This window comes from Osmerus eperlanus, chromosome 11 (assembly GCF_963692335.1).
Source record: "Osmerus eperlanus chromosome 11, fOsmEpe2.1, whole genome shotgun sequence".
In the NCBI taxonomy this organism is placed as follows: Eukaryota; Metazoa; Chordata; class Actinopteri; order Osmeriformes; family Osmeridae; genus Osmerus; species Osmerus eperlanus.
In genome coordinates, this window is record NC_085028.1 from 7,552,258 (window position 1) to 7,567,235 (window position 14,978).

General features: G+C 48.3%; 2 protein-coding genes across 3 annotated transcripts in view; one reads left to right on the forward strand and one right to left on the reverse strand.

The window, feature by feature from the left end:
- fkrp (fukutin related protein) overlaps nt 1–4,156 on the forward strand; it is an 8,488-nt gene extending 4,332 nt beyond the window's left edge. For both annotated transcript variants that reach the window (XM_062472576.1, XM_062472575.1), the window contains exon 3: nt 126–4,156. In XM_062472576.1, coding sequence (XP_062328560.1) covers nt 126–743 — 618 coding nt within the window. In that variant the 3' untranslated portion in view covers nt 744–4,156. The remainder of the gene's footprint in view (nt 1–125) is intronic.
- slc1a5 (solute carrier family 1 member 5) lies at nt 3,173–13,741 on the reverse strand. Its single transcript, XM_062472578.1, has 8 exons — nt 13,002–13,741; nt 7,379–7,421; nt 7,094–7,147; nt 6,796–6,962; nt 6,391–6,624; nt 6,004–6,198; nt 5,739–5,873; nt 3,173–5,617 (listed from the first exon to the last, which is right to left on the reverse strand). The coding sequence occupies exons 1-8, from the start codon at nt 13,538–13,540 to the stop codon at nt 5,389–5,391; spliced, it is 1,596 nt and encodes a 531-aa protein (XP_062328562.1). The 5' UTR covers nt 13,541–13,741; the 3' UTR covers nt 3,173–5,388.
- Nucleotides 13,742–14,978: the final 1,237 nt, after the last annotated feature.

The following is a 14,978-nucleotide window of genomic DNA, read 5'->3' on the forward strand; positions in this document are numbered from 1 at the left end:
AGAATCACTGTTGCATACTTTCATAAACCTTTCTAAACTTTAGACCTGTTAAAAAAGCATTTTGAATTTGTATGAGGCTGAAACTGTTCCTCTTCTTCCCCCCCCTCCACCCCCCTGTATCCCAGGAGACTCCTCGCTGCTTTGGAACGGTGAGGGACGACACGCCTGATTACCTGTACCTGGAGCGCTGGACTCCACCCTGCTGCCTGCGGGCCCTCCGAGAGACCACCAAGTACGTAATCAACATCCTGGAGAGCTCCGGGGTGCGCTACTGGCTGGAAGGGGGCACGCTGCTGGGAGCGGCCCGCCACCAGGACATCATCCCCTGGGACTACGACGTGGACCTGGGCATCTACCTGGAGGACATCCCCAACTGTGACTACCTGAAGAACCTGGACTCTGGCTCCCTGGTGGACGCTAATGGCTTTGTGTGGGAGCGGGCGGTGGAAGGGGACTTCTACAGGGTGCAGTACAGCGAGGCCAACCACCTCCACGTTGACCTCTGGCCCTTCTACCCCCGCAACGGGGTGATGACCAAGGACACCTGGACCGAACACAAACAGGATGTGGAGTTCCCCGAGCACTTCCTGCAGCCGCTGGTGCCCATGACTTTCGCCGGCGTCACCGCGTACGGACCCAACAACCACCGGGCCTTCCTGGAGCTCAAGTTTGGGGAAGGGGTGATCGAGAACCCCCAGTACCCCAACCCAGCCAAGAAGAGGCTGGACAGGAGCAGGCTATGAGGGAAGGTGGCTAGAAAGAGAGACAAGGAAGGGAGGAGAGGAGGAGAAGGGAGGAGAGGAGGAGAAGGGAGGAGAGGAGGAGAAGGGAGGAGAGGAGGAGAAGGGAGGAGAGGAGGAGATGGGGAGGAGAGGAGGAACCCTCCCAAAAAGAGGCTATCCCTGAGGTAGAGAGAGGATGACGAGATGGGAGATATGAAGCAGTAGGTGTGAGAGAAGTTGGGGTTGTCCTGAGGCTTTTCTCCCAGCTGTGTGTGCGTGTGGGCAGGTGCAGGAGGACTCAGAGGTGTTACAGAAACACAGAAAGACTGAAATCCTAGCGCTGTCCGGGCCGTTTCTCTTGGAGGAAGTGTGACACGATAGCTGAAGCAACAGCTCACGTACAGAAGGAAGTGTTATAATTATTGGGTTCTATCATTGTGTGTGTGTGTGTGGGTGTATGTGTGTGTACCTGGACTGAGGCTTGGGGTGTGTTTTGTGTATGTATGTTTGTGTGTTTGCCTGGACTAAGGCTTTGTGTGTGTGTGTGTGTGCGTGTGTGTGTGTGCGTGTGTGCGTGTGTGTGTGTGTGTGTGTGTGTGTGTGTGTGTGTGTGTGTGTGTGTGTGTGTGTGTGTGTGTGTGTGTGTGTGTGAATTCATGTTTACGTTTTCACTTTATTTGAAATTGGCAAAAAATCGTGTTCGATATGGATACCTTGCAGGGGGAAGTGAATCAAATAAAATCTAAATGTATTTGTATAGCCCTTTTTACAAGCAATGTCACAGAGGGCTTCACATATGCCCATAGAACGCCCCTCAACCAACCTAAACCCTCAAGGAAGACGATGAAAACCTCTCCGAAAAAATGGAAGAAACCTTGGGAGGAGCATTTCAGTGAGGGATGCCTTCCTTCAGAAACGGTTGGTGAAAGAGAGGAGCAGAACACAGGCTTAACATAGTCATACAGCAGGGAAGTGTCAATGGGTGTTGAAACACCAAAATCCAGTGTTCAACTTGGGTCAGAGTTAAATGTCAGTTTTAGCAGAGGTAGCCACAGGGCTGGGGACTGTGACCGGCGCAGCATCACAGGCAGGGAGGTGAGGGAGGGACCGGGAACTCGCTGTTGTCTGTCAGGGAGACCGATGTCCACTTGGCGATTAGATCCAGCTTTGGCAGACTGTCACAGATCGATGTCCACTGGTGACCAGGTCCAGCGTTGGCAGACCGACGACCAGGCAGATGCTGACGGCTCAAACCCCCCACAGGTGGGATGTGTGGAGGGGGACAGAGAGAGGAGAGCAGGAATTAGAGAATGCCAGGAGCAACTAACAGTTAGAGTAATATTAGAACGAGGTCCCCACCAGTCAAGTGTGGACTAGTGCAGCAATTTAGCAGAGCAAAAAAGGGTATTCGATGTAGCCCTAGACACTAAGACAGCGCCAGCCCCCCTCGGTTGGAACATGAAATCTGTTCCAGGGAAGAGAAACTCTAAAATGAGGACGTGAGGCCTGGTGTTACTGTCAAACTTTTGTTTTCTGCAGGTTATCGAATACGGCTTTTGACTTAAAAGCGCTGAAATGAGGAACTTCTTTTTAACACACTGCTGTGTTCCACACAGACAGCAGATGAACACACTGCTGTGTTCCACACAGACAGCAGATGAACACTGCTGTGTTCCACACAGACAGCAGATGAACACACTGCTGTTGGCAGAGGTGGTTTCCCAGAGACCAGACCTCACCAAGTCTTCTAACCCCCAGCACTGCTGGATTCTCATTTAATTGTCTGTATGCGTACTGGGGCTACATAACGCTGGAACTTACCGGAATATATAAACAGCTATAGATCATTTAATTTGTCTAAGGCGGAACCATCCAACTCACTTATGAGGACAACACACATTAAGAAGCCCACCAGCAGTCAGAATCTTTAAGACTGTGTTCTAAAGGCAATGCCCCTCCAGTTGATCTAGGCTGAGAAAATAAACAAGATCTACTTTATTGTTATTATACAAAACAAGTTTCTCTGCCTGATGTGACCTGTAATTCCATGTTTATATTTGGTTAGTAGTGTATAGTACTTACTCTGCTGTACCTGTAAACACTATCTGATTTCAGAATTTCTGATCCCATCCAAACTACTTGATGTATTGGGTGCAGTTCTTTACTTTTACCAGCAGGGGGCAGAAGGGGATCATAATTACAATGCATGCTTTCAGGCTCCAAATGAAATGTATTTTTCAGACTCAAACACTATCAGACTGATGTGAACATAGACAGAGGGGTTGAGAGTGTCTGTGTGAGTTAGAGCAGGGGTTTAGACCAAGTGTGCTCTACGCTGCAGTACGTATGAATGCATTCTTCAGACACTGGTGTGATTGGCTGAAACCTGGATTTCTGATCACACCCATACAGGAGAAAAAAAGTGACGAATGAATGACAAGAGGATCATTAAAAAAGACTTTTATTCTCTGAAGCAAGAACATTTAGTTGTAACGGAAAAATGGCCTCTCAGGCTCAGCTAGCCACCTGTAACAGACAACACCTACAGGACACACACACGGTGACATAACTGACACCCTTCTGGAATGACGAATTTCCTTCTATATTTTTTTTTTTTTACAGACACAAAGTAACACATCCAGGTCACAGAGAGCTACCCCCCCCCCCCCCCTCAAGGTTATGAACAACCTTGTTATAAGACGGGTTCTTCAGATTGGAATTCAAGTGTAAACCTACACGCCCCCTGGTATAGGGTAACAGAGCACTGCAACCACCACCACCTTGAAGGCTGCAGACACTCAGTCTGTTCTGGGACCATGCATACTTTATACTTTTGTAGTACGCTCCAACAATGCAAGGTTGGACAGTGTTTGTGACAACTTAGAACAGGGCCAATATGTAACAGGAAACTGGATTCTCCAAATAGGTCGTAAGTTAAATAAAAATACAAGTAACGCCTAGTTGTGTTGGCCACGTTTTAAACAATTTGACTGGGATGAGTTCGGGGAAGTAGCTGACACCAACATGTAACACACACACACACGTGATCAAACAGAATCTCAGTTAAAGTATCAAAAGCCATGACCAACAACGGATTTAAGATGACATTTCTAGAAAAATACACAACATCATCCATTAAATTTATAACTAATAATATGTTATATCTGAAACATCAGACAATCCAGAAATTAAATTAATGTTAGTGATTTCCTACGACAGACAGGGCTTTGAGTTAAACAGATTTAGAGATGCTAAAAGTTTGATAAAAAATAAAAAGTGATGGTGTGATAAGATACAGCAACATAGGCAGGGTCTGGGTTCAACTAAACTGCTTTGGATTGTTTGAAAAGATCACAGAAATAAATAGAACGTAGTAAAAAGGTACATTTCAATTTCAAGAAAAGTCAGGAAATAACCATAACTTCTAAAAAGGCTTGTCAGCCCAAAAAAGCCTTTTGATTTTGACATAATTCAGTCCACAATGTTTCCTTTCAAATAATTTCTCTCTCTTCAACACTTACACTCAACATCTGCCATAGGCCTCTGGGATCTCACACACACGCGTGCGCACACACACACCATGAAACATCATTAGATCCCAGATGTCCCTGGCAGCTCCACACTGGTGAAAGACACACACACCTGTGCACTGGCAGCTCACTGATGGAATACTTGAACTCAGATAAGAAAATATAAAGTGTTGGAACGTGATTGACTGTGCTTCAAGAACAGCTTTTGTGCTTGACAGAATTTTAAAAAACATTCAGAAAATGACTGGCTTGTCACTCAGAAGACAGACTCTTACACTCTTACAGTTATAATGGATAAACATGGTTGCCCTGAGCAACATTCTTCTTTCTCCATAGTGACATGGGCGGAGTCCTCTGATTCCTGGTTTCTGGTTGGCATTGCGCCCCTTTGGTTTCAGTGGCATGCTGGGTACCAGAGTCCTCAAAATGCTACAGCAGCTGTTAAAGATAACCATGCTGAGGTCAAGCTGTAAAGGGCAGAGAGGTATGTGTGTGTGTGTGTGTGTGTGTCTCTGATTGTCCTTATAGGGAGTTGGGTCTCTTGTCCATCTGGGCAACATCACTTATTTTAGGATTGAACTCCATTTGGTTAAGAGAACTGTACTGAGACACATGACCTGGTGTTTTCCTGCTGTCCTACTGCCACAGGCAGACTAAGGACTTCCAGAGGGGGCAGCATACACAGGGGGAGTTAGCAAAGTCACGGGCCAGCCCACATGGGGGGAGTTAGCAGACATCATATAGTAATAGTCTAAAAGGGCTCTCTCTCCAGAAAATCAGCAAGCAAAGGACAAGCTTATCTGATGTAAAACAAATGAAATGTACTACAAGGAGGCAAAAATGGATTAATAAAAAAGTCACTTAAAAACCAGGCTGGTACTCTTTCACTCCTCTTCTTCCCCCCTGCTTCACTTCCACCACTCCATCCTCTCCCTCCGTTCTCCAGAAGGGATGATACAAGTAGAGATATCTTCTCATTGACCAACCCCCTGGTTTCTAGTTGGATCTGGCCAGGGGTCAAAGGTCAAGAGAAGCTAAGAAGGTGGGAGTGGGGTGGGGGCTCAAGGGTATCCAGGAGGGGTCATTTGTTGGCTTGTTTATTAAAGACTGGTTTGACAGCGTTGAGTTCTCTCGCTCTACATGACGGACTCCTTCTCGCAGGAGCGCGGCGCATCTCCCCCCTCCAGCCCTTGCTTTTGGATGAGCGGCGAATGTTCGGGCTCGGCCCCCGCATCCTCCTCCACCCTCACCTCGCTAAGCGTCGCCCTTGCGTCCTCTGCTGTGGGGTTGCGGTCCACGAAGTACTGTAGAAGCCCCGCCCCGAAGGCGTCACCTTCCACGTTGAGCACGGTGCAGGTACGGTCTCTGGAGACGCAGAAGGAGGGGTTACAAACACACACAACCATAACAACACCCACACACTAATGTAAACACACCTGCACACACACAGCAGAAACACAACACACTAAAAGACGAGAGTACTCACACGAGCCAATCCACAGCCAGGATGAGGGAGATGTCATTTGTGGGCAGTCCAATGGCCTCCAGGATGATAGCGAGAGTGAGCACGCCCCCCGCAGGGATCCCTGCGGCCCCCACACTGGACGCCGTGGCTGTCACTCTGTCAAAAGGGACGGGACATGGGAGAGGTTGGCCACTCAGAGAGCAGTTCAAAAACACCAACCAGAAAGTCTGACCTGATCCAGCAGGATAGGGGCAAAACAGTGGTGTGTGAGTGCAAGTAACCTTACAGGATGGTGAAGACCTGGATGAAGTTGAGGGAGATGTCGTTGAGCTGGGCGATGAAGACAGCGGCCACGCACTGGAAGAGGGCAGCACCATCCATGTTGACCGTGGCGCCGATGGGCAGGATGAAGCGACTGATGTGCTTGGAGACGCCGTTCTTCTCCTCCACGCACTTCATCATCAGGGGCAGGGTGGCCGAGCTGGGAAGAGGGGCACATGGTTAGAGGGAGCTTTTGAGAGACGGGGAGGGGGAGAGAAGGAGAGAGAGAAAACGATAGACAAAGAGAGGAATGAAGGAAGGAAGAAGAAAAAAAGATAGAAGGAAAGAAAAAGAAAGAAGGAAAGACGGCGAACAAACAAAAGAAGGAGAAATAGTGGGAGGCCGGTCTCACCTGGAGCTGGTTCCAAAGGCGGTTGCCAGAGCGGTGAATATCCCCCAAAGGAAGGTGTAGGGGTTCTTGCGTGTGATGATGAAGTAGATCGCTGGGAGAACCAGAAGGCCATGGATGGCGTGGCCGATCATGCAGGCGGCGATGTACTTGCCCAGGCTGGCGAACAGCGTGCCAACATCCTCCATCTCCACAATCTTCCCTGCAACCAGGAACATGATACCCAGGGGGGCATACCTGGGTAGGGGGGAGAGAGGAACAGAAAGATTGTGTGAATTATTTGTGTTTTTTAAGATGGTGTTCACAACAAGACTCAATGAGCAAAATGGACGCTGCTGGTGTTAAATGAACACGTTTTTTGTTTTGTTGTTGTCATGTGGTTCTGGACAGGCAGGCGGGCTCCCCTACCACATGATCCAGGACACCAACACCATGGTGGCTTCGTTGAAGGAGTTGAAGAACTTGATGAGGATCTCCCCCTCCTCACCCAGCTTTCTCAGAGCCACGCCGAACACAATGGCGAACACCACCAGGCCCAGGATGTTCATCCCATCCTGGTTGTATCCAAATGGGATCTTGGGAGGGGGAAGAGAGGCAGGAAGGTTAGAGGCAGGAAGGTTAGAACAGCACACATTCACACACAGAGATTGGATGATTAGATTCACAAATGCAATGAAAAATGCATTTATCAGACAAACACACTCACCTTCTCCACAATCAGGCTGTTGTTCTTGGTGACAAATTTGTAGTCTGTGGCATACTGGACAGGGTCAGAGAAAACAGCAGGAGTTAGAACAGACCTATCAGGGTTAGGGCTAGAACAGACCTATTAGGGTTAGAACAGACCTATCAGGGTTAGGGTTAGAACAGACCTATCAGGGTTAGAACAGACCTATCAGGGTTAGAACAGACCTATCAGGAAACCAGAAGAAGTGTTTTATTTCTCCATCGTGTGTGTGTGTGTGTGTATGCATGTGTGTTAGATACTCACAGACTGGAAGGCTGCAGACACCAGGTTGGAGGGGAATATGTTCCTGGGAGAAAGAGAGGGAAAGAATCTTTAGACATGAGGACTCATATAGGGATGTGTATATTCTAGGTGAACAGGGGGAGGGGGGGTATTTTCAGGTGAGGTCCCACAAAACCCCGGACCTATGTGGAAACACAACATCTACCATGAGAGCTCAGACCAAATCCCAAACCGATTGGCACCCTCACCCACGCCACGGCAGGGTGAGGCAGCCAGTAGCAGGGGGAGGGAGGCAGAGCTGGGTCCAACCACGAGGTGTGTCATGTGCAAATACCTGGAGGAATTTCAGCGTTTATCCCCCCACTGCCCCAGTTACCCCAGCATGAGACTTATCTGCCCACTTATCCTGCCAGCTCCTCCACAGCCTGCCTACGTGAACCCAGGATTACTGGAGCACAGTGTAGTTGGTCTGGAACACACACACACACACACACACACTACAAACTGGACCACACCGTGGACCTCAAACTCCCCCCCCACCCCCCCCCCCCACCCATCCTCAGTATGGATTTACAGTTACAAGACATTACCTTCCTCAGAAGCAACATTCAGTTATGGTTGGTTCTCTCTTTCTGCCCACGCCCCCCCTCGCTGTGTGTGTGAGCGCGGCGTGTGTTTGTGAGAGAGACCTGGATAACACTGACGGCCTCCTACACAAGAGGAGCATGACTGCCGGGATTAAACAGCTGGTCATGAGATGGAGCGATGAAGGGATGAAAGGAGGGAGGGAGGGAGCGCTGGAGGTAACCACGGTTAGAGGGAGGGAGGGATTGATGCTGTTCTGCACAGGCTATGTGTGTTCCTGTAGTTAGTGTCTGTGTGTGCCAGGGACACAGCTGCTGAGTCCGGCTATGTATACACCCAGGAACAGACATGAACGCTGTGTCACACTCCTTCTCACTGTCCTCTCTTTCTAACCATGACCCTGTCTTTTCTTCCTCCGCACCAGGGTGGAGCTGCTGGGTTGCTCGGGGACAGGAAGGAGTGGCGTTAGAGTCTGACAACTTCCTGACAGACGCCCAGTTCCAAACTTAGCTGTGTGACCTTGGTTCTGGCACTGGTTACAGCAGCCTTCTGTCTCTGTGTACAAGCGGGGTCAACTCCTAGCTGGGGAGGCGGGTGATGTTCCCTCCGGGGTGGGGGGGAATGCCACATAAGCATTTAGATATAGCGGCTTAATACCCCACACCCACCTCCACACACCCGCACGCACACCCAGCAACCAACTTCCCCTTCCACACGCCCAGAAACACTCAGTGACGCATTACCTGCACTGAAAAGGAAAAATGTAAAATAGGCCGACCAGCACACGTCACACACATGTCTCATGCACACTAAAAATAAAACAGACATAAAGCACTCAGCGTGGCAGCACTTCTCCATACTGAGCTGGAGCATTCATTTAGTGTTCTGATCGTGTGTGTGTGTTGTGTGTAATCCTGCTGAGGGAGAAGGTCTCTAACGTGTCAGATTACCGGTTTCCCTCATCTCTCTGCATGTTTCTCTCTTCGCACACGCACACGCACACACGGCCTCTGTCACAAGAACACTGAATCTATGTGAATGTGTGTTCCTGCCAGGCAGGGCTAACACTAGGTTCCAGCAGCGAGCCTGTGTGGGTCTTCATCCACATTTTGTATATTATCCATAAATTGTGTTATCCATATTTTGTGTGCACATGCCTCAGAACACTTGGAGTTGAGTAAGCGTGTACACTCACACACACACACACACACAGATTCTCTCTCTCTTTCCTAACTTTGGGAGGCTCCACTAGAGTGTGGGTGTGGTGAGATGCTTTGTTGACACCCAGCTGGTGTGTGTATGTGTGTGGTATGCAATAATGGCCACGTCACCAGTTCCACTGGTCTAGCCGGAACTATAAAGAAGTCTCAGGATTTTAGCTGTACGCACCACACACACAAAGTCATTCAATCATTTTTGTTCCTGGTGTATATTGTGTACATTCTCTTCTACTATAGTCTGGCTCATGCATGTGTGACAGCACAGTAGTCACGATAATGTTACGGTGGAATAGCTAATGAATGTGTATTACAGCACATGGCTCTTATCTGAAGAGCTGAGGTAGGTCTATAACAGAGTCTATTGGCAGAGATCTCAGGAACAAGAAGCCAGCTGTGTGTGTGTCCACAGTAACAGCTTGCTTCCTGGAAGGCTTGTTTGAGGGGTTACTGGCACTGGTGGAGCAGAACGCCAACCACACACTGGCATCCTGACCTCCGCCTGCTCAGTCTCACCTCTTATCAGGTACTACCTCCTCCAACAGCCAGCTGTGTGCACAGTACACAGACTGCTGAACCAGGCAGGGGACCGTAAACTAATAAAGCAGGCAAGTACGCAGGCAGACAGGTAAGTAGGCAGGTAGGCAGGCAGGCAGGCAGGCAGATACATAGGGAACCATAAAGGCAGACAAACAGAAGAGCTCAGAGGTTGGAGTGGTCGAAAGCTGCTTTATCCTTTGACCCATGACCCTAACTCGAACCCTGGTCAGCAGTTCACACTGGCACATCACAGCACTGTGAGAAACACAGTGTGTGTGTATGACATACATACACAATGGGTGTGTCTCAGGAACACAGACAGACAGACACACAGAGAGAGAGAGTGCATGTGTGCTATCCAGACAGAGACAAAGAGCTGTTCAGGCCTCGTTTCTGGCTCTGTGAGCAGCTCCTTGGTCCATTTAGCCCAAACTGGACCCTGCCTGAGATGCTCTCCAATGAGGGCCACGAGTCACGCGAGACGCCCAGTTCAGCCAATCAGACTCCTGGAGCGTGTGTTCTCACAAGACCAGCACAACTTCATTCCCCGACATCCTCAGGAGAGCCACACGCAGGAGAGAAATAACGATCCTGCACATGCACCTACAAAGAGACGCGAGGACCATCTTCTCATAACGCCGGCAAATAACTCATCTGACTGTCTGTGTGCTACTGTGTCCCATTTAGGCACCACGATGGACATGTTAACAGGAGCCACTGAGTTCAAGATTAGACGATTAAACCATAACAAGACCAGAGGCAGGAATGTTCATCTGGATTAGATCAGAAATTAAACTACACTCACTCCATTACATTAACAACCAGTCTCGGCTGAACCCCGAGGGGTGTGCGCGTGTACAAAGGATCAGTCTCACACGCATGCTTCGCACACAAACTAAACACAATCCATACAGTAAAGGCGAATTTGTGATTTTTAAAGCTTCAATGAAAACAAACTAGCTGAGCTAGCTGATGTCTTAGCTTGTAATGACAGGACTCCCATAGAGCTAGAGGGAGGAGAGAGAGAGAGAGAGAGAGAGAGAGAGAGAGAGAGAGAGAGAGAGAGAGAGAGAGAGAGAGAGAGAGAGAGAGAGAGAGAGAGAGAGAGAGAGAGAGAGAGAGAGAGAGAGAGAGAGAGAGGGAATATGGAGAGAGAGAGAGAGCTAGAGGGAGTATGGAGAGAACGAGAGCTAGAGGGAGTATGGAGAGAGAGAGAAAACAACGCCCTCCTAATAGGCTCTAGTCTGCTAGCCTTTAATCTCAGAGCAAACTACATCTTTGAATGCAAGCACCTTGGTTCTGTAGTAGTGGATGTAGCCTGTAATGTGTGGTATTGGCATATGGTTAGATTTTTAAATGGACCAAATTTCATTAACTAGGGCATTGTGTTAACTAGGGCATTGTGTTTGAGAGGGGAGACAGAGATTGACAGAGCAAGAGAGTGAATGATTGACTCCATGCTTATCAACCAATTCCAGCATGTTTGTGTTGAATAACAGTTTACACCAAATGATATTTGACACAGTGTGTTGCAACAGGCAGCACAAACACACACACCCAGGTCTGACACCTTACATGTATTTAAGCTCCATTGGACAAGGCATCATGTATCCAACTCTTCTCTGTTTTGGTCCGGTCTGTCTAGTGTGCCAAAGACATTCCAAGGAGTTTGATGAGCCAACAACCGTTGGGTTCAGATCCTGGACTGGCTCAGCTTGCTTCACCACCACAATGGCTCAGCAACTGGTCATAAAACTAAACCAAATATCAACACCTTGATAACCTCGTGTTTGGTTATCCTCATTATGGTCAACTAGCCAGGACAGACCATTGATGGTCTGCACACATGATGACGGGGATCTAACCAGGGTCATCCACTTACCATTTACCGTCAAACCAGGACGTCTACATCATTCTGGGGGAGGTGTTGAGGTGCACGGCTCTGATACTGAAGACTTTGCCATCACAAAAAGTACATTTAAAATATGGTCCAAGACCTTTGAAATACATTTAGGCCAGAGCATGGCTTTCAAGGTCGAAAAGGAGATGAGATGCCTCGCTCAGTAAAAAGAAAACTTGCTGAATGATTACTGAATCTACTTCTCTCCCTGTCTCTCTCTCCATTTACAGACACAGCTAAATCTTGGATCACTGAAGGGGGCACCAATTACTTTAACTGCAGTTTCCAAACAAACCACGTGGTTCTTTTTTTAAATGTACCTACTACGAGGTGGAGGGCAGAGAGACAAGAGAACAGAATGTTCTCTGGATTTTTCCCACCAACATATCTGCAGTCTACAAAACACATGGGCCGTTAAGTGCATGAAATCAACATTTTTGGGGAACTGGAGGGGCTGTCCCCACGTGTGACGTCACAAACCTAAAACGCATGCCATGAGCAGCATCTACAAACTGTTCCGTTGACATGCTTTCCGTGAAGTAACGAAGAAATGTTTGATGTCTTATAATAATTTACGGGGAAATCATAAATAAATACATACATTTACTGTAACTGAAAATAAAAACAACCCTGTAGCCTGGGTATAGCGTGGGTATATCATGTACAGTTGCTGTAGTTCCTCTGCGGATTAAGCCACCATTATAACACGTGGCTGATGCAACTGCTCCTTCGCGTTACAATATCATGAGCGGGAAATAATGGCCCGCACGCTTTACATGAGCCAACTGGACTGTCCAGACAGACCTCGGTGTCAGCGGTCTCTGAGTCTCTGGCTGTCTGAATGCTCTGTCTACCAAGGCGGGCTAGCTGGGGGACCCCGGGCTGTTAAAATGGGTCGGCAGAGAGCTTCTGGCCCGAGCTTCTGGCCCTTTAAGTGTTGGCACAATGAAAGGGTTGTACTGCCAAGTTGCCAATACACTTTTGGTGTTCTCGCTTCTCGCTCAGTGTGACAGTTCAGCTAGTGTGGAAATCAATTAGTTCTAAAACAAAACGATGATGGTTGCCTACGATTCAGACCCGACCTCCGTTTAATTAATGTGTAAAACTACTTTTTTTTTTACAAGACATGGACAAAGCAGGCTAGATCATTTGTATTGCTGCCAAGTACGGGTGATTAACAAAAGGCAAGGCTTCATTAGCTTTTCTGTGTTTGGGGGGTTGACACGTGTGCACACAGTCATTGTCGGGTAGTGAATAGTAGCCGGGGGACCGGGTCAGGGGCACCTCAAGTAAGACACGTGCTGGTGACAACTCAAGTGGTTTGATCCCTGACCCTAGCTCGTTAACACACCACCAGCCTTCAAGTAATAACCAACCAAAAATCTAATCTCTCAAAACGCACCTGATTAAGTCCAAAAAGGAGTCCACCACCTCTTTGGTATTCGGTATCCCCTCGTCGAGTTCGGCTACTTTGGGCTTGGAGCCGGTGTTGGTCCCGGGCTGAATGATGAAACCCATCACCACCCCAATAGCTGAGGCGATCAAGGTGGTCACCAGAAAGAAGAGCATGGCCCAGCCACCCAGCTTCCCCAGGGCTTTGGGGTCGATGCTGGCCGCCCCGGAGACGAGGCTGCACACAACCAGGGGGATGATGATCATCTTCAGCAGACGGATGAGAATCTCACCAGGGAACCCAACGTAGATGATCTGCGTCCGGCTGAGTTCCATCTGACGCACGCCGAGCCCAATGAACACGCCGATGATGACCCCGGCGACGGTCAAAATCACCAGCAAGTTGTCCATAACTATTTTCTTTACTCTCTCCGACGTCGGTGCGGGAGAACGGGTCTTGTGGTCGCCAATTCCGTTGGCCACGGGCTCCTCCATATACTTCTCGCCGTTGGACGGCTTTCCCTCCTCCATGGTTATCTTCTCTGCCATTATGCGCCCCGGTGATCTACCTTGCCAAACTGCTTAAACAAAAAACGGGTTCTCAACTTTAGTTGAATCTTGGTCCCCGGTTTGGAATGGTGTTGGATGAGGATATCTTTAGTTGTATTTAACGGGACTGTCTCCGTGAATAGTAGCTCTGTTCTCAACCCGTCAACTAAATCCACCGGAGGACAGTCTGTTGATGAAAAGGCAATCCTGCGTTACGTCAGCTAAAGGGGCGTGGTCAGCATGTCTGATGAAATACATCCGTCTCCTCCCACAGGATGTCGTGTATTTGCGTTAAACAAATTATACAGCAAGCGCTTAAATATTCGGTAAATGCTAAAAAAATATGTACCCGTTAAATAGTTCAACTTTTACTTTTTGGAAACGTACAGAGAGAAAGAGGGAGGGGGAGGAGGAGAAGGAGGGAGAGTGTGTGAAAGAGACAAACGAGTCAAAAAGTCCACTAACAACCAGAAATGAGTTGATAGAACTATGTATTCATCACTTTCCAAAGGAATCCCTCTGTCTGTAAACACCATAACAGATTCAGTCAGTTGGTTGATAATTAAATCACATTGAACTAAGGCCTGAAAGCAAGATGCTTGGCCTAGCTTCTAAAAGAAAGAGTCTCTTTATGTTGAGTATAGCAGGGAGGCTACTGATGTTTGATGTGAGAGAGTTCAGTGTGTTTGTTAGTAGTACCCACAGGGACTGAACCAATATGGAGAATGTTGGTGTTATTATGGATGTCGGAGTTCAATATAGAGAATGTTATTGTGAACGTTTAAGATCAAAGAGATATGAGGACTACACTGTGACAAGGAACCATACCACAAGAGCATCTGCTTTCTCATCATGATAAACATGGGCGGGGGGGCATACGTCTGTACAAATACAAGGCAATGGGGGGGGGGGGGTCTCGCTTTTGGAAACCACCCTTGCTTTCCCCTCTCCTCATGCATCTTGTCTTCATAGAAAGATGGAGGAGGAGTGGGTAGGATGCTAGCTGAGATGGGGGAGGTTGCAGAGGGAAGAAATTGAACTGACTCTAGGCGATACCAAGCAGCCAATCCCAGCCTCTCATACAGAACACCTCCCTCCTGAACATTCCATCTGTGATCTCCTTGAAATGCCATTGAGAGCGTGTTCTATCCCAGAGAGAGGAGAGAGAGAATAAGGGATGGAAAGAGAGAGAGAGATGGTGGGGGTGAGAAAGAAGCCTGCTCTTCTCTTGTAGACCCTTGACTACACCTATTTCATACATCCCTGACACAGTATATGTTTATTGATTAGAGAAATAAAGAGGAAGCGAGTGAGAAAGAAAACAGTTTCCCAGGGTGTGTGGGGACAGAGGCTCTGCGTGATGTCTGGTAACCAGGGGCGGAGCCCCCTGCTAGGATTCAAGAATCCTCCGTGTTAGTTTATACTAAGATAACACAGG

What these genes read in the sequence shown, in the direction of transcription:
- slc1a5 (XM_062472578.1), bottom strand. Translation starts at nt 13,540, where the DNA reads ATGGCAGAGAAGATAACCATGGAGGAGGGAAAGCCGTCCAACGGCGAG. An exon ending in TTGGTGTCCTGGATCATGTG is followed by an intron (nt 6,625 to 6,795) that starts GTAGGGGAGCCC and finishes CCCCCTACCCAG; the next exon opens with GTATGCCCCCCTGGGTATCA. An exon ending in GCCTTTGGAACCAGCTCCAG is followed by an intron (nt 6,199 to 6,390) that starts GTGAGACCGGCC and finishes CCCTCTTCCCAG; the next exon opens with CTCGGCCACCCTGCCCCTGA.